Source organism: Neopsephotus bourkii, unplaced genomic scaffold (genome assembly GCF_033783945.1).
Source record: "Neopsephotus bourkii isolate Nb327-2 ecotype Australia unplaced genomic scaffold, CSIRO-AGI_Nbou_v1 NB_1350, whole genome shotgun sequence".
In the NCBI taxonomy this organism is placed as follows: domain Eukaryota; kingdom Metazoa; phylum Chordata; class Aves; order Psittaciformes; family Psittacidae; genus Neopsephotus; species Neopsephotus bourkii.
Genome location: NW_026901829.1, coordinates 211,093 through 229,868, shown reverse-complemented (window position 1 = coordinate 229,868; position 18,776 = coordinate 211,093). Strand labels below are relative to the sequence as shown.

At 36.2% G+C, this 18,776-nt stretch overlaps 1 protein-coding gene across 1 annotated transcript in view; it reads right to left on the bottom strand.

The window, feature by feature from the left end:
• Window positions 1-18,776, bottom strand: part of ABI3BP (ABI family member 3 binding protein) — a 134,707-nt gene that overhangs the window by 50,860 nt on the left and 65,071 nt on the right. The window contains exons 17-27 of the mRNA XM_061366721.1: window positions 15,906-15,971; window positions 15,433-15,495; window positions 13,023-13,088; window positions 12,574-12,639; window positions 9,718-9,792; window positions 7,778-7,852; window positions 7,156-7,230; window positions 5,976-6,041; window positions 5,409-5,489; window positions 806-853; window positions 236-310 (exon numbers count right to left, since the gene is read on the bottom strand). Of these exons, the coding sequence (XP_061222705.1) occupies window positions 236-310; window positions 806-853; window positions 5,409-5,489; window positions 5,976-6,041; window positions 7,156-7,230; window positions 7,778-7,852; window positions 9,718-9,792; window positions 12,574-12,639; window positions 13,023-13,088; window positions 15,433-15,495; window positions 15,906-15,971 (756 nt within the window). The remainder of the gene's footprint in view (window positions 1-235; window positions 311-805; window positions 854-5,408; window positions 5,490-5,975; window positions 6,042-7,155; window positions 7,231-7,777; window positions 7,853-9,717; window positions 9,793-12,573; window positions 12,640-13,022; window positions 13,089-15,432; window positions 15,496-15,905; window positions 15,972-18,776) is intronic.

The following is an 18,776-nucleotide window of genomic DNA, read 5'->3' as shown; positions in this document are numbered from 1 at the left end:
AGTGCTGATGGAGAACCTCTGTAGCAGGGTAACATAAAGCATGGATGAACCAATTTAAAAGGGGAAGCAGCACAGGACAGAAACTCAGTACAGAGACATGTAGTCAGAGGAAGATTGTTGTGCTTCCATCCACTTTATAGAGCACATTTGTGTAAGAAAAACCAAACAGCTGTTCAAGAAATATATTTCAATCCAATATAAACTGCATTAGAAATAATCACACAAAGCAGTTTACCATCTTTAGCTTGTGGGATATGAGTTTTGGGTGAAGTTTTAGGTATAGAAGGAATATGCTGAGCCTCCTTTGGAGCTGGAAGAGAAAATGTGGGTAATAAGTTGCTTAAATTGCACAGTAATTAATATCTGGTATCATGCTGAACATAAAAACCTCACACCTGCAACAGAAAAAAAAAGGTTCTTCATAGAAAACAGGAGAGTCAGGTAATACTCTCCATGTGTTTATAGCAATCTAGGCAAGAGAGTGGAATTTTATTCATTTTTGAAGCTTGGGTTTTATTTTTTAAAATAAAAAGCTGGGACAAGCACAGACAAGCATAATTATAAGAAAGGTTATCCAGAGCTGCCAGCATAATTTTCTTGGAAAAGAAAAGAAAAAAAAAAAAAGAGACATTCCAACTCTGAAGAGAGCAATACACCCAACTGCCATGAATGTCAAGCAAGAGAATTTCCTAGAAGAAAAACAGAGTTTAATGAAACAATCCTAAGCCATAAGGTGATTAACTTTGGTGATGCTTTCTGTGATGAAAAAAGCAAATATGACAGCTTGCCAAGGAAACATCATTACCTATTGTTGACCTTGGTGGTTCAATTCTAGGTGTAATAGGTTCCAAGACTGCAACAGGAACAGTGTGAGAAGGTAAGCATGGAAGAACTAAAAAAAACCTTTAAAATTACTCGACTGGGAAGTATAAAAGCAGGCGCTAATACTATACCAGTGACACAGATCTTCAAATTAACTTTTTAAAACCATGGACAATTGAACTTCCTAATAATACAAGTTCAATAAGAAGAGCATAATAGCACAAACTTGATGGCAACAGAAGCAAAAATGTTAATAGAAATCAGTAAATCCTAGAACAAGCAAGGGAAGAGATCACACGTCTTAAAGGGAGCAAGGGACTCTTGATGTACAAAAATGGAAGATATCCTCAAACTGAGGTCTGCTAATCCTTGAAAGTGTCATGCTGACCATGGCAAAACAGTTAAAATTTTCCACTAGGTGACCTTTCTATTTTCAGGCTGCCTCTGAAAAAGCAGTGAGTACTTAAAAAGAAAAAATATTAAGATATTAAAAATGAAAATAGATGTCTGCAAATTGTTTTCTGAAGCAATTTGATTTCTCTTTGTATAAATATTATCCCAAAATAATGAATGACTTCCTTCTCCCTCTTCCAGGAAAAACAAGTTGAGATTTTATTTTTTTTTACTTTCTGCACAAATAGCAAGCCTCAAAATAGACAATTTCAAAAGAAGTACCCTATCAGATTTAGCTTGAGGGTTATGGTCTTAGCAGATGATTTGGGATTCAAATGTGTGGACTATTTTGGACACTGGTTTGTAAAAAACAGTATTTAAATTGAAATTAAATGGTGTACCTAGAAAAATGACATTCACATTTAGCAATAAATAAAGTCTAGGAAATTACCATCAGCATATATCAATGAATAAACACAGAAAAAAATGCCATGGGTTTGATGCATTGAGTGTTACTGGTTATGGGCAAAACAAGCAGAGGGAGGCTTTGAAGAAAGGGATAATCAAAAAGTTGGATGCTCTTCTGCAGGAGAACTAGGTTTGAAAATTTTAACCAAAAGCCAAAGAAAAAAGAGCTGAGAAATGATGCTTAGAAAACATTATTATCTAATGTTGACCGTGGCAAATCAAGGTCATTGGAAGAGTTTTGAAAGTCATTTATGAAGTAAAACTTAGATTTACTGTTTCCAGCTGCAGTGATTTGTTGCTAATTAATCAAAACAAATTCATTCCATTTAATCAAATCATTTAAGCACTTTAAGCACAGTCTTAAAGCCGTCTTTGTCCAGAAAAGTATCATATGTGTCATTAGCTTCATCCAGGTTTTAAGGAGCAAAGCTATACCTCTTAAAACATCTTGAAGCACTTTGCAGAGTACAATTTGCACAGTAAATACAGTGACTCAACTTTTTGAATTAGATGTAATATTTCAAGAATCACTGCAAAGGGCATCTTTGTTCTTAATCTACATTAAAACATACTTATTAAACACATCACCAAATATATACTCCCATACCAAGAAAGGTAGCTATCATGCATTACCTTATATAAACTTTCCTCCTCACTAAAACAAGAAACACATAATTTTTTCCATCAATTGAACACAAGTTTCCATGGCTCAAATGAAAAGATGAAATATTTTCCATAAATTTGATAAATTATCAAAGCAATGTTCATTTATGTGCAACAAAACTCTTTCCCTTCTGCAGAATTGTTCAGTGATTTGTACTTGAAATATGATTTTTGGATTATGTTATTTTTATATTTCATAAAAATCTTTACCATTGTAATAATTCTTACACTTTCTTCTTCTAATGTAATTGAAGCTTCTAATCAGACATTTTTGAAGTGATACCCTGTCATTTAGAAGGCGGTATCTCCATGCTAGAGGCATGGAAAAATAATAAAGCACCAAGAGTATATTTCCATTGTTGTGTTTGGACTACATATGAATAAGCAAGATACCTACAGAAAACAATGTTTCAACTGCATATATTATCAAACCAGTGAAAAGAAGAATGACTAAATATGACTTGTAATCATTGCCCTCTGCAGTCTTTGGGCGTTCGTATATGTGGGGAATCCTAGTAGTGACTGACACCGGGATAATTGCTGATGGAATAAAGAGAATCTTCTTGAGCAAAGTACAGGCATCTATATCTATTTCTCAACTTCTAATATACCTCAGCTGCTCTCATTTCTCAATTAAAATTTGCCTCCTCCCCATTACTCAAATGGAAATGCTGAGAAAGTAATACGTTTACTGAACTCATTTAAGCAACAGTAGCCACCCTGTGAAGTTTTGCTGCTCTTTGAAAATAAAAGGTGCATTTATGCTAAAGGAACACCACTAGCAGAGGAGCTCCCCGAGCCTTCATCTTGTTTTCCTGACATTTTTTTTTATTCTTTAGGGCTGTAGACCACTAAAAAGAAAGAGTGTCAGAGAAATCAATTTTATTTGGGAAATCCTTGTTATTTTTCCTGAATTTCTTCCACAGTGTTCTCCCACAATAAACGTTAGCTGTGAAATATTTCAGGTGAAAGTCCTAGAAAGATTCTCAAAGTCTCTGTTACTGAAAGTCCATTTAAAATATTCACATTTGATGTAGACTTTTCAAGATCAAAAGGTAGAGCTGGAAGGTGGATTTCTCAGAATGATGATGAGAGGAGAATAACATTGGGAGAAAATAAAATTGCTTTCAATTCCTTTGACCCTTCTGAAAGTAGAGTATCTAATTATAACTCCCAGACAATATAAGAGAACTTTGACATAAAAGTTACTCTTGATAGCATTGAACAATTTATCAGATTACTGAGTTATAAGCACTGAGCAGCCAGGTAACCTAGACTTTGAAGGGCAGAAAATAGTAAGACAGACATGCACCAAGTTATCAAGCAGTTTTCATAGGCTGAGAATGTATGGTTCTCTGGTATGACTGTATTTCTGAAGATGCGTGTTTAGAAGTTCCTCCAGGACCCTCATAGTCCTAATAAGGGAGAGAAGATTGTAAAAGGAAAAACTACATATATGCACCTATCTATCTAACATTATGCTGTCTTTAGTACTGTGCTAAGACCGTGGAAGTTTACAGTCATTAGTAAGTCAGTGATCAAGTATAAATTTGGCACATAGTTTTCATTATTTAGATTCACTGTTATGGAAAGGTGACAATCACTGTCAGGGAAAGATGACAATCACTGTCATGATACAAGTTTAGAATTTAAACTGAGCTCCCAAGTGGCCCTGAAATACAGAAGAGAACCTTGCTCTTTGACCATTTTTCCACCTATCCAAAAGCAAGGTTATCCCCATCCACTGCATATTTTGTGACTCAGTAATTTCTGAAGAAGAATATAATCCTTTTCCCAACCAAACAAATGCCAAATTCACAAATATTACAGGAAGATCATTACAAGCTTGATTATGATTAAAAAGTGTTTCTTATTATTCCATCTGACCAATCAGTGAAACCACTAATAGGGAAAGGACAAACAAGAGGCATCTGTACAAATACAGAATCATGCCACCTCCTACATAGAAACTCTTTATATAGTCATTCAGTGTAGTAACATCAGCATACAGTGTTTATCTTGGCAGTCCAAGGCTGTAAAACAATTTTATACAACAATTTCCAAATGAGGGTTCTTTTCTGGTTTTTTGTTTGTTTCTTTTTCTCTATGTTTCAGAAAACAACATGCAGGATTTGAATCTATAGTCAGACATGGGTATCTACAGCACAGTAATTATTCTAGTAATACAATACTGGATTTCCTACAATAAAATTTTGTAGGAGTTGTAATCACCGTGAAAAACTAATTTTACACACTATTTTGAGACTGTTCCAGGTCATAAGAACCATTTAGTTACAAGCTCCACAAAGAGTTATTTGGTCTGAAGCAAAAACCTTTTTATGCGCAAAAATCTTCACAAAGAATCTGGAAAGAATTTACCAATATTGCCTGATCTCTTCCAGGATTAAGTAATACATTCTTACAATATCCAATTATGCATTTTTAAGATTTCTAGTTTCATTATAGACCATGTAGCACTAGAAATATTTTTGTAACTGCATTCACTTATTCTTCAGGTCCAGAAAGTGCTAGGTGTCTTTTATCTCAGATAAATATCATAGATCAAATTCAACCCCAGTGCAAAGGTGCAATTTCATTTGCTTTCATAAAATATGCCTTTACTAAATTCCAGAGCAGAAATTACTCGCTCTTATTTTCACAGTTTCAGATACGTCTACATATGCATTAATGATCACTGAATCAATACAAATCTTATTGTTCTAGTAAGGTGCTACAACCATAAACAAAGCAGGAGAATTTGAATTTTGTGGTATCTGTGCTGCACTAAGTTAGAAAACTTGTTATTTTGAAATGAAGAATAGGAAAACAATTTGTTTCAATGCCAGGCCATGTGACTTGGTGATTTGGGCTATAAAAGTTAAAGCTTTCTGGCTGTGCTTCAGAATTTTTTGGTTCAATACAAAAATGATACTCTTCAAGGAGCACAGTTCCCTCGGTGCCCATCTTTCTGATGGCTAATGCTGAGCTTCACAGAGAATAAAATTAAATGGAGGTATCTTATTTAAGACATATATCAAATATTTGCTATGGAAGTCAGTTACCAGGTTTAGTTCGTGGCTTTTTGGGTCTGCCAGATGGTCTACGTTTAGATGCAGACGGTTTGAGTTTTGCTTCTTTAGGAGCTGAAAGAAATACACTGGATTACAACATTATCCTTTCTACTGTATCACATGAAAATCACATTCTTCATGGCTGAAATGAAGCAACAGATGGCTACTGGGAACAAATGCAAATGGTGAAATCAGACTTGCTAAGAAGGCTTCTCAAAAATCTCCCTAAGACTTCACTGCCACACAGCAAAATTCCTGCTTCTTCTTTGCTGTAGTAGTCAGTAATTAAATTTAAAATACACAATTGTAGCTTTCAATCACATCAAAATGCTCCTCTCGCTAAGTTAGCAATTCATTATTGCAAGACACCTAACAGATAAAATAATAATGCTGTTTATTCTTTTGAACTCCAGGTTGGTTTTAAGCATTTGAAAGACATGTGGAAAAGTAAGCAAGAATGTCCTAAATTTTCAATACTGTAAAGAAATTACTGGTAGTTAGATGGAAAAACATGGACTGCAAAGAAGAGTGGCCAACAGCAATGAAACAATGTATTACCTAGTGTTGTTTTTGGATTTTCAACAGTCTGAGAAGCTTTAGGCTCCAAAAGTGATGGTTTAGGGGCTAGAAAAGAAAAATTCCCGTGTGATCAAACAGATCAGTATCCTTATCAGCAGTAAACTTTAGCATTACAAGGGTTCAGGGTGTGTGTTTTTAAATCGGCTTGATAAGTATGCAACTACTTCCTGATCTTACACATAGTACCCTTTACTCCTTTTAGGTTTGTTTCCTATGAAATTACACACTGTATGCTTGTGGCTATGTGTGAGAGCCTGCTTCTGAGGCTCCTTCCCCATATTTACATCCTCAGGGCATTTTTAATCCATTGTTTGATTCAGTCAACAGACAAGGGCTCTAACTGAATACAAGACTGCAGTCCATAAGAAATACCAAAGAATGTATACCAAAGGGGAAACCTCTAAATGCCAAAATCTTGCTGAGATGAGAACAGAAATATTTTAGTATTGCACACCATAATATTTATTGATCCAGTACCTGAATTACTAAAGGACACAAATGCAGCTCCCTTTAACCCCCAAAAGAAGAAAATTAGTAGAGATATCTATTGTTTGATCACAAGGCAGAAAAGGAAAAAAATTCGTGACATGTTGATAACGTTCCCATGGTCAAAGAATGAATCGCATGTATATGAAAGTTTTCCCTTCTCCTATGAGAAAGCTCTCCTATCTCCACTAAAATGGCAATACTTTCAACTGAGTTCCCTGCAGGAGGACTAATTGATCATGAGTAGTACTTCAATCAACAAACTTTTGCGACTAGTAAAGATGCCATCTTTGCCATAGTATGCCTGTGTGAAAAGGCAAGATGGGTACTGGCAAAAGAGATTATAGAAATAATAATCACATATATTTTTTAATATACGTGACATAAAAAAATACTTCTGTGCCACCCAAAAGTAGTTTTTTTCCCTTCAAGTCCTTTAAGAAGGTTAAAAACCTAGAGAACTTATTTATGCTTTTATCACTGGAACCAAATGAATAGAAGTGATGAGCTTGACTCTCATTCCTCCTGTCAGACAACATCAAATGACTGATTTTAGAATGCTGAATTAGTGAAGATGCACAGATCCTGTCCCTTTTAGGAAGTTCTGCTTAGATTATTTGTAGTGAATATATCTCTCTGCATACTAACTTATAAAAATGGTGTGCAAAATTACCAAGTTTCACATGCTGCACTTCTGGGGTAGCATATGGTTTCAGTTTAGAAGGAATAAGTGGTATTTCTTTTGGAGCTGAAAGAGAGAGCTCAGATGGCAATTAAGAATTGTTTAACAAGGGTTTCCCACAACAAACACCACATGCCATAAGTTTATACTGAAGAAAAGACAACTTAGTATGGAAAGTCGAAGACACCTGATTAAATCGGTGCAGCATGGAGATGATATTGAAATGCCGTGCATTGATCAGAAATAGATCCTATGTCTCCAAAACAATGAAACTTTCCACAATGGAAGCTCTACATATCCCAGACAAAGACAGCACATGTGCGTGCATGAATGTAAAAGAGATAGACAGAACATTAATAACAGGACGATGGTGTTTTTCGTGCAAGAGGCAAGTTTTATTTCTCTGAGGACAGTAAAACCATCCTGAATTATGTTCTCATTCAGAGATATGTCAAGAACAACAAGTCTAATGACAATGGAAGAGCAAAACTCTATAACCAGGAAGAAGAATGATTATGCATGAGAAATGTTATGCTAGAAGAAATGCATTCATATGGATGAAATGTTCAAAACAAACACAGAGCTTTTCACTAGGTGAAAACAACATCATTACCTAATGTTACCCTTGGCCATTGTAAAGGTTGAGAAGTTTTAGGTGTGAAAGATTCCAGAATGGATTCACTTGTTGCTGTTGGAGAAAATGGTGACAGTCATAATAGAGAAATGAAGTAATGGCAGAAGCTCTTCTTTCATAAGCAAAACCAAATTTGTTTCTCTAACAACAACAAATACTTCAACTATGTTTGGACACATAATTTTAGTATGCATTAGACAGAAATTCTGTCTTTTGAACACCACAGAGCTTCCATGACTAGAAATCATCATATTTGTGAAGTGTAGAAATACTGGATGCTCATTGCCTCCTGCATTCATGGCAACTGGTCTGGATCTCAACCACTGCCAAGTAGGATTTTAAGTTGAGCACCTGAAAATTTTGAGGTTTTGTCCTCCATGTAAGGGGGATGGTATGGTGTAAATTGTAGGAATTTAATAAAGAGGACATCTTGAACAATCAATTATCAGATATTAAAAACAAACAAAATTTGGAGTAGAAAGCTGACAAGTGACACAACTGTGGTTTCAGTCCAAAAGCGTCGAGTGTCTGTAACTGTTAACTGATTTCATGCTTCTTATCCTTTCAATATCCAATTCCACTCCTTCATATTTATAAGAAGGCTACAGAAGCAGAATGCAGCCTACAGCACACACAGAAGTATTTCATCAGCATTACTGGACAAAAAATACTGTTTCCTTAATTATCTGTGGCATAGTTTTCAAAATACTGAAGGAGAACTGTGTGACTGTGAGTTACCATATGCATTGTAAGTGTTAAAAAGCACCAATTTAAACCACTAATAGAAATCTAAATTCAAATTTCAGGTGTTAGGGTCTTATCCAAATGTGCACTGAAAGCGAGGATTACCAGTGAACTCACTTCAGTGAGTTTAAGATCATGGTTTGAGCTACTGAATTAAGAACAAGCTAGAGATTATTGAACCCGGTCTAGCATCTGTTATTTCAAACTTACTAGGTGTCACATGGCTTGAAAGAACAGCTGAATACCATTGAAAGCTATAATAATCCCAGGTTATAGTACCTGTGATTACTAGTTCTACACACAGGTTCTTTGTTTTAGAAAAAAAGTAAAATGTTACAGGTTATAACATATTTAAATTTGCAGTGAAGAGGTCAACCCACAGTAAGCATGCCTTACCTTGACAATGGAGCGGTACTGTTTAGAGGGTGAGCTGACAAATAAAACAGAAGTGTAACCCAACCAAAGCTAATAATACTTTAGATAGCATGGTCCACATAGTTTAAAGCTTAAGCCCAGAAAATATAAAGGTAAAAGAACAAAAGAACTTCTAACACCATGCCTATAAGAATGAAGCGCTCCAAAACAGGTGGGAAAAACCAAAACATACAAAACTAAAAAACACTGCAAATATATTTCTGTAAAAAAGACTGTCTTAATTCTCCTCAGTACTTTGTTTTCTGTTAAGATTTGTTAGTGAATTTTAATGCATGTGTACATACACACATAGAAAACAATGGTAAAATAAAAAAAAAAAACTCCACTGCACAGTAAGAAATAGGAAGAAGCTTACTATGCTGACATAAACAACAGTATCCATCAGAGTGTAACAATTAAGCTTGAAAGAAAAAAAAAAAAGATAATTTTAAGATTTGTGTCACATGGCATAATAATAATTAGGAAAAAAATGAAATGTTACTTCATTTAAGTATTCTCAGAATAGCCCTAGTAGCACTCTGAGAGACAAATGTAAGATCAGAAACACTATAAGGTGAGTTTCCCAGCAGTAAGCACAAGTTGTCATGTAAAAAAGAGTACTTTTTCTATACTGATGATCATGACTCAAGCAGAAAACTAATATGGCAGATGGCCAAAATATCTGTGATGAACGGAATTACCAAAATTGCTATCAAAAGACCAGAAGTGGTTTAACTGAAAAGCTAATACATTACTATTACCCATACTTGTTGTTAACACATGAGGTGTTCTGGAAAGTGGAGACACGCATTTTTCCAGGTCAGCTGAACTTGTAACTGCAGAAAAAGGTAAATAACCTTGAGAGATAGATTCGTATTGGTGCAGACATGGGGAGGAGGAGGGGTAGCAGTGTGGGGGTGGAGGGTGGAAGCTGGAGGAGAGATCAAAAATAGATTGCTTTACATTGATGTGCAAGATGGCAACACCACTATATTACAGTTTCAAAAGATTTTCAACTTGAAAATAAATGAACAAAACCCTAAAGTTTTGAAAAAGTCACATGTCCCTAACGGACACAACAGGACTCTTAATTGGTCTGGGTAAGTCTAACATCAAAAACACTGTGATTTGACCTCACCTGCAAGAGACCTACATATTTAAATTACATGCAAATATGAATTTCTACAACCAGCTATTCCTATTACCAACACTTTACTTGTTTTAGCTGAACAGATGTTAGTACTTTGAGTTATAGGTTTTACTATATTATTCCCATCATGTCATTAAAAATAAATTGTGGTATTTCAAATAATAGACATAACGTAAATTGACATAGATTTTGTAACATAGTGAAGAGCTAGGAAGTGACATAGAAAATTCAAAACAATACTACTGAAACATTGACTGTCAGGTTTAGGATAATTTTCCTCCACATCTTTTGCACTTTAAAATCTTGGCTGTGAATACAAATTTAATCTTAGATATATATGAACCCAGTAAGAAAAGTTCCAAGGTGAAATAATAACATGAACAAAAATCTTTGTAACAGAGGAAACAGCAAAATAATGTGCATAGTATGACTAACAAAATATTTCCCAGGGTAAAACGTCCCAGTCAAGGATATGTTTTCATAACTGATGATGACTCTATATGACCTTATAGCTGACAGATTAAAACCACCCAAATCAGTATTGATTCCTATGGGTTTCATATTTGATCCTATGACACAGAATATCACCATGTAGGTATATAGCCTAACTACCAACACTGCAGGCAACACCAAGCAACCAGAGCAAACAGCATGTACCAACACTGTAGGCAACACCAAGCAACCAGAGCGAACAGCATGTAACTGTAACATCCTTGACACACAAAAAAATTCTAAGATATGGAAGAAACAAATACAATTTACCAGACTCTATTTTTGATATTTCTGCAGATGCAGGTAGTTGGGATGGGTAAGTAATATGATGAGAGTCCAGTGAAGCTGGAAAAAAAAAAACAAAACAAAGAATTGTTTTTGGCATCGTCTGAACCTACAGACTGAACTAATTTCAGGCCACTACTAAGGAACTAGGGACTTGAGCCAGGAAAAAATCTCTAGTGCAGATAGAATGGATTTTCTGATGTGAATGTGCAAAGATATACTGGTGATGTAAATGATAAAGAAGCTGTTGCAAGAAACATGAAGAGATAATCAAAGACATAAGACGCCATGATGAAAAAATATGAAAAAAGAATAACTAAAAAAAAAGGGGGAATGCAAAGAAAGACTGCTTAAGCCTTTCAGCGCAAGATGTTACATACAAAAACTTAGTTTGAAAATATTATTTAAAAATAGGAGTAACACACATACAATTTCTGAACAAAGAAAATATTCTCTTGCAGAAGAGAAGGCAGAAGGATCATAAAAGGATTAATATACGTAAAGAACACAGCTTAATTGGAAAAGACCCTAAAGTACATGACACACAGATAACAAAAATATAAGATTTCTCCAGTGCCATAAAAACACACTTCAGAATCAGTTTCTGCCTCTTAGGTGGAGACACCAAAAAACACTGACAGCACATCTCTATGATCCAACTGCGTCTCAGTGGGAAGGATATATTAATAAGGAAGGATATATCAATATAGTTCATTACAATACTAACTTGCACTTGACTTCAGGTCTGGGGGCTTACCAGGCTGCTCATATCATGCTTTTGTTATCTCATGGGCCAAAAATTACTGTCAAACCGCATGACTGGTCTTGCAAACCTGCCAGTGTGAAAGCAGCTATCGCCACGAGCATCTCCACCCATTGCCGTCAACTGCCATATCCAATGCTTAAGTAAATACAGCTTTTCTGTGAACAGCAGTTTCAACTATACACTTATGCTTCACTCTTACATAGGCCAAAGAAAAACAACAGTTTGGCTAAAAGCACAATAGCTCCTGAGAGAGCACTTCCCATCTGCACTGTGACCAGCTCTGCAAGAAATGCAGCATGGCCAGGCACCAAAGGCTGCTGGTGTTTTGGCGAAACATGCTGTGATTCACCAGAAGCTGAAAAGAGGCATCGTCCTTACAACCTTACATCCCTGATGTGACCCCAGTAGACCAGCAGTAGAGCAGAGTGCTCCCACTCCCAGGTAATGGCAACATAAAGGTATGGGCAGATGACAGTGGGCTGCCTTCAAAGTCAGCAGTGAAGCAACCAATGGCTGCACCCTTGGACCTGCAAACACTGAACCACAGAGCTGTCCTCTTGTGCCAACCCAGATCAGGATTTGCACCTTAAGAACACTGTCGTATTTGAATGTGTCAGAGAAAGGAAGGTCTGCTACCAAAACAAATGAAGCAGGGCAATGGCAGACAAAGGCAAGGTGCAATAATGTGTTCTCTACACAAGCTGCCACTCAGTCCCCACAGAAAATGCTTGTCAGAAATGGAGAAGCGTGGGATGAAACAACAGAATCACAGAACAAGTGAGGTGAGCGCTTCACCAAGCCAAGCTGCACCAAGTCTTCGTATTCCCCATGGAAGATGAGACAGATGCCAGGTGTTTTGAGGTGGGAGGCATGACAGAAAGTGACAAAGGGGAAAATGGAAAAAGAAGAGGGTTTGCGAGTTACCCATCACAGTTTGTTGCATTGTCAGGGAGGAAGGAGTGGTAGACTTCAGCCTTGGTCTTCGAGTAGCTAAGATCAAACACAGAAACCATGTTCAGGTCCTCACACAGGCTGTTGTTGCATGGCTGGTATCAAGACAAAACTATAAACAAGGAAATGTGGACCTGCTTGGAGCAGGCTTCCATGACATGGCATCACTCCCCATAGTTGCATGATGCCACATTTCAACTGGCGTAGGTAGCCTGAGGCAACAGAGTAAACGTAGAAGTGGAATCTCAGAAAAAGCAGTGGAAAGCTTACAGATGGAGCGATTTCTAATCAGGAGCCATAAAGGAACAACTGCATCATTGACCCACTCTTTTGGACACCAAAACATCTGGCTCACTGCTGCAGAGAACAGCATTGCCAAAGTAATCAGCAGAAGAAAGGAACCACTGACACTGACTATTTACCCTTCACAGTCCGTGTGGTTTTCAGTGAAGCAGACGAGGTGGATTTCAGCTCCGGTCTTTGGGTTGCTGCAGTCAGACACAGAAACAACCTTGAGACACTCACACAGTTTTGCCACAGCAGCACGAGCAGCACTAACTCACAGCACCCAAAGGTCCATATTTAGGTTAACACATCCCTTCTCCTTGCAGTACCTTGTGACTCAATGATCAAATCAGCAGGCAATTGCCTTGCTGTGGTTGCAAATAGCACAATACTGTTAAACTCAGTAGCTAAATGACTCTCCATCATCAGAAAAATGTCTAAGTGTCTACTTTACCAATACACTTGTGACACTTTCCCGAAAGATGTTACAAGACCAGTTGTTGCAGACTGAACATGGAGCAAAGAGACCTACTTTTGGACTAAGAATTCAAGGTCTGATCTCACTTTTCTCTAGCATTAACCAAAACCTTCATTTTATGGGTCAGAAATCTCAGCCCCAGCACTAATAAAACACAGAGCCTCTCTAAATAAATGCCTGCAAGCAAGTGACCAAAGCCAATTTTGCCGTAGAATTCTAGCACATCTTTCAACCACTTAAGCTTGTGCAGCCCATCGTCCCATTGTACAATGAAGAACAAGTAATTCGACTGAAGTGACTTTCTCAAACTCTGATTGTAGTTTTTCACAGAGAAAATGCACAACCTTATACATAAACGGTTACAAAATCGAGTCTGTGTATATTCATTTGCACTGCACAACTTTGCTGTACCATGGGCTTGACTCCAGACGTAAGGGAGGCAAGACCATTAGTGACAGTTTTCAAACCTCTACAAAGTTGAAGAAGTTGGTGGCAGTAAGGAAAAGGTGCCTAGTTATTTCTTAGGGATTTCTTGATATTGCCAGCCTTTGGATACTTAAATCCTTCTGTTCCAATTTCTTCTACATTACCCTCTTCTAGCAGCATTTAATGATTCACTAACCAAATCAATAACTGGCATTTCCTGTAATTAAAAATTCATTGGGTATTCTTAAGAACAGCAGCTAAATCTGTTTCCACCTATGGAGAAGCTTTTGTATCCAATACAAAAGAACCAGATATGTATAAAAATACCAGATTTGACATGTTAGCACTTAACCATTCCAAACAACAGGCCTCCATAAACATACTATCCTTCATGAAAAAAAAACCCGACAACCCCACAAGACAATCTAGCCACTTGTTTACAAACATAAGAAAAAAATAATCTTATCATTCCAACATTTCATTCTCAGTATATCAAATGTTGCAGCAGATGTAACTGGTATCTCTCCAGTTGTGCTTTTATACAGAGCAACTTAGAGTAAACTCTCCAATTAGGAAAGCAGTTTTGCCACAGCAGCACGAGCAGCACTAACTCACAGCACCCCAAAGGTCCATATTTAGGTTAACACATCCCTTCTCCTTGCAGTGCCTTGTGACTCAGTGATCAAATCATCAGGCAATTGCCTTGCTGTGGTTGCAAATAGCACAATACTGTTAAACTCAGTAGCTAAATGACTCTCCATCATCAGAAAAACGTCTAAGTGTCTACTTTACCAATACACTTGTGACACTTTCCCGAAAGATGTTACAAGACCAGTCGTTGCAGACTGAACATGGAGCAAAGAGACCTACTTTTGGACTCAAAATTCAAGATGACAGGTCATATGTTCATCTCAAAGGCAAGGAAATAGGAATTCTAAATTCTTTCTTATTCCAGCTCTAAAGAATAAACTGCACATTATCTTTTGAACATTCAGTCTTAACTCCAATTCTATTTGAAGCTCAATAACTTTGCCACAGATTTTTCCTTACTATTCTTGTCACTAATATTATTATTATTTTTACAAAGAACAGACTATGTAAGTCCTCACCATTCCCCTGAAAGGCTTCATCTTTCCCCATGTCATATAAAAGTTCCCATTCTTTCTTTACGTTAGTCACTGAATCATAGAATCAGCTATGTTGGAAAAGACCTGTAAGATCATCAGGTCCAAAAATAACATGCCTATTCATAAAGCTTGAACTTCATTGTTGAATGAAAGAGGGAAAATTTGTTTATGTCCTGTAAGTAAACTATGAGACAGCTATACCACATTAACAGCAAGACTAAGAGGTAATAAAACTATGCTGCTGATATATTGGAATTTTTCATTCTAGAAAGAATTTTCAAAATAAAAACTGCATCTACAAACACACAGGAATTTAATGACAAATACTTTTCCCCCTCTGTCCCTGCAAAAGGTGATGGAAAGAAGCATAGGTTCAAACATCAGAATCACATCTTTAGCAGGGCAAGTGTTTTCGCAAGCCAAAGTGCATTAACAAACCTATTATTGCTCAAAGCAGATGAAAATTTTGCCAAGTGATGGCAGGGGAAAAGAAAAAATATAAATTACCATATTTACCCTCCAATGTTCTTTGACTTTCAAGGTAAGGAGAGGTAGATTTCAGCTCTGGTCTCTGGGTAACTAAGATTAAACCGGAAAACTGCCTTCAGATATTACAATGAACATTCTTTTTTCAAAGTAGTGTCAGTACAGTTTTAAATGAATGAAGCCCATATTCTATTCAGCTTTTACATAAATATTTGCATTGATTATAGTATTATTATTTTTTTAAATGAGGGTGGCCGAGCTGACTTAGTGTAGAACACAGCCTTTTAGTGAATTAGACCTATAAAGCAGAAAATTACAGAGGGGGATTGAGAAGCTTAACATTTAAGTATCTCATTGTATAATTTATAGAAATGACTGACCACTAACACATTTGGCATTGCCACTGGGGGGGGGGCCCCCCCCCCATCAAAAGCTATTGATTTAAATAATGCTTTCCATATATAAGTATTGCCAAACAGAAATTATGCTGGAATATTGTTTACCCTTTACTGTCTCCCTGGTTTCCAGTGAAGAAAAAGATGAGGGCTCCAGTACTGGTCTTGGAAGAGCTAAAGTTAGAGATGGAAACTATCTTGAGATGTTACGGCAGTCTCTCTATGACAGCATCCAAACAAATCAGTATTTAAATTGTGGCTTATCAGGTATACTTTTCCTACCAAAGAATCATACAGCAATTTTTTGTCACTCTCTTTAACCAAAAACCGCAAACACTAGTTAAACACTGTTCCTAGAAGACAATAATGGCAGTCATGATGTTCCAGAGCTGCATTTTAACTGCAGTAAATAACAGACCCCCAAATAATTTTCAGGCATTAAATATTTTCAAACTATTAATTGAGAAGTGGTCAACAAATATGTAACCAGAATCCCTGCCTGCTTCAAAGATACTGTCAAGTTTTTGAAATTACCACCTTATTTTAAATCTGAAAAAGACCCTAACCCTAAACTAAAACCCAACAGTTAACTAGCTCTGATTGCTATACTTCTCACTATCCTTTAAAATCTGAACTTTGGGGTTAAAGTAACATATGCCTGGAAAAAAAAGAAATAATAGCTTCTCTGCAGAAAGATGCATACAGATGAACTTCAGGATTGAGCCAAATACTAGAAGAAATACTTGTGCCTTCTTAACCAAAATCTGTATGAATCTTTAATGGAGCAACAGAAAATGATCTTTTTACAAGTTGGTATGAAAGACTGGTCTTTTAGTACTTTGCACCAAAAATCCTTTATAGCTTCCGATCAAGGAGTGGTAGACACAAAATTCTTTAACAGGCTTGCCATTTAGACTCAGAAGCAAATGTGTTCACAGAAGAAAAAAAGCAAGCAAGTGGCAATGTGCTGAAAACTAAAATGTAATCCCACATTGCTCACCCATCACTTTTTGTCTAATTTCTAAAAAGGATGAGATGTAGACTTGAAGACTAATCGTTGTGTGGCTAAATTATAATATGAAAGTCATAATGAAATAAGCAGTCTCCGCACAAGTGATAACACTGTGGTTTTAAAAGAAAAAAGTAAGTCTAAGTTGAAAGTGGTTTTCATTACTTGAATAACCACATCAGTGTTTTAGGTTCTGTAGAGCACAATATCAGTCTTCACGAGGCAGAGTTCAAACAGGCTTGAAGAACTTTTGCAAGTAAACATTTGCTAGAAACAATAAACAAGTGACCAACTAAACAATAGATTTTTAAGAGAGATCATTAAGTTCATTCAAGGACCCGCTCCAGGGGAAATAACATATAAGCAAGTATTTCGTTGTAGGCTTCACTGAGTGGCTGAGCAGCCTCACCCTCCTTTAATTGAAAGGTTCTTCTATTCACTCTCTTCTCTTCCTTCCCCTTCCTTCCTCCCTAACTTGCACATGCAAAACCAAACCCCAGAATTTCTTAGGTTATTCCAAGGAAGTCCTTTAAATACAAACAACATAACATACTAATGGTTCCCATCTCACACATACGTTAATTATTACCATATTTAATTACATTTTTAACTCTCCTTCAAATCTGGGATTTATTTTTGCATGTTTACGTTGCATTCCTGACTAGATCACACACTATTTTCTCAAGTCTCCCAAACACTGAAAGTGTTGGGAAATTGATCCCTCTGGTTTGAAAAGAGAGCAGTATAACTTTCTTTATTGGCAAAGCATGCAGAATAAATAATTGAACTTGTATGTTCTATTATAATGATTTATAGAAAGCCATTACTGAAACTTTCTAAGGCACTTGATTGTAAGTTAGTGCTCAGTATGAAAGACGCATAATGATAAATACTTACTAAAACCTCTGAAGAATAAATGCATAAAACTTAACACATCTCCATTTATTGAATGTAAGAATATTTACTTGAATCAAAAAGCTTTGCCATTAACCCACAACTACAGGCAGTTGGACAGTTACTTATAGTTTCCTGTAAAATGCCCCTTTAGTCCACTTTTTACTGCAAAGGAGCTCTAGCAGCAACTTGAAACAGACTTTGGATGGAAATATTATTGAAAAGAAATTAAATGTTTCTCCATATAGAGCCAGTAAAAGCAGAACTGTAAGCACTGAAAAAACTGTATTTGTTCAGTGTCATTTTACAAGACATTGGTAAGTTTTAGCTTATTTTCTGAACACAGTAAGTAAAAGAATCCTAAAGAATAAATGTTGGTAAGGAAGAACAAGAAAATTTATAATTTAAATTACAATATAATTTAGGTTATGATATATCAATAAGTGTAATTTAAATGTAAAAAAATACCATCTTCCAACCAGTTTAATTTTATTGGAGTCTGGTACAACAGGTTTCAAAAATGTGTTTTGAAAGCATCTTGTCTACCATAGACGCACCAGCTCAAGATCAAATGGCAAATATTTTCCTGAATTCCAGTGCTGTGCAGTTTAGTTTCAGTAACTGAACACATGTGATAAGCAAGCTTTTATTTCTTTTCACGTTGGACATATGCTGTTGCATTTACTGGCAGCAAAATGTCTACCTTAAATAACTGCTTTAAACATATTCAAATGAAAGGACTTAAGGGTCCATTTTCCAGTATTCTGAAGCCTGCATATTCACTGTTATTGATCCTGTTATTTCTATGGGACATACTCAACACTTTAAACCATTAGAACAGTTCCATTGAGGGTTTAAACAAAACTTAAATTAGCTTTCACTCTTACCCATATGCAGTATTGCAACTTAAAAAATGAGAACACTACTGGATGTAATAAGACACATCAAAGCCTATTATCATCAAGCACAGCAATATAGACTTGCAAATGTACTAAGAGTGATGACCAAAATCAGAAGAGAGTATTTAGTCTGGTATTCCAGAAAGCAAATTAATTATGACAGTTCTGTAGTTATTC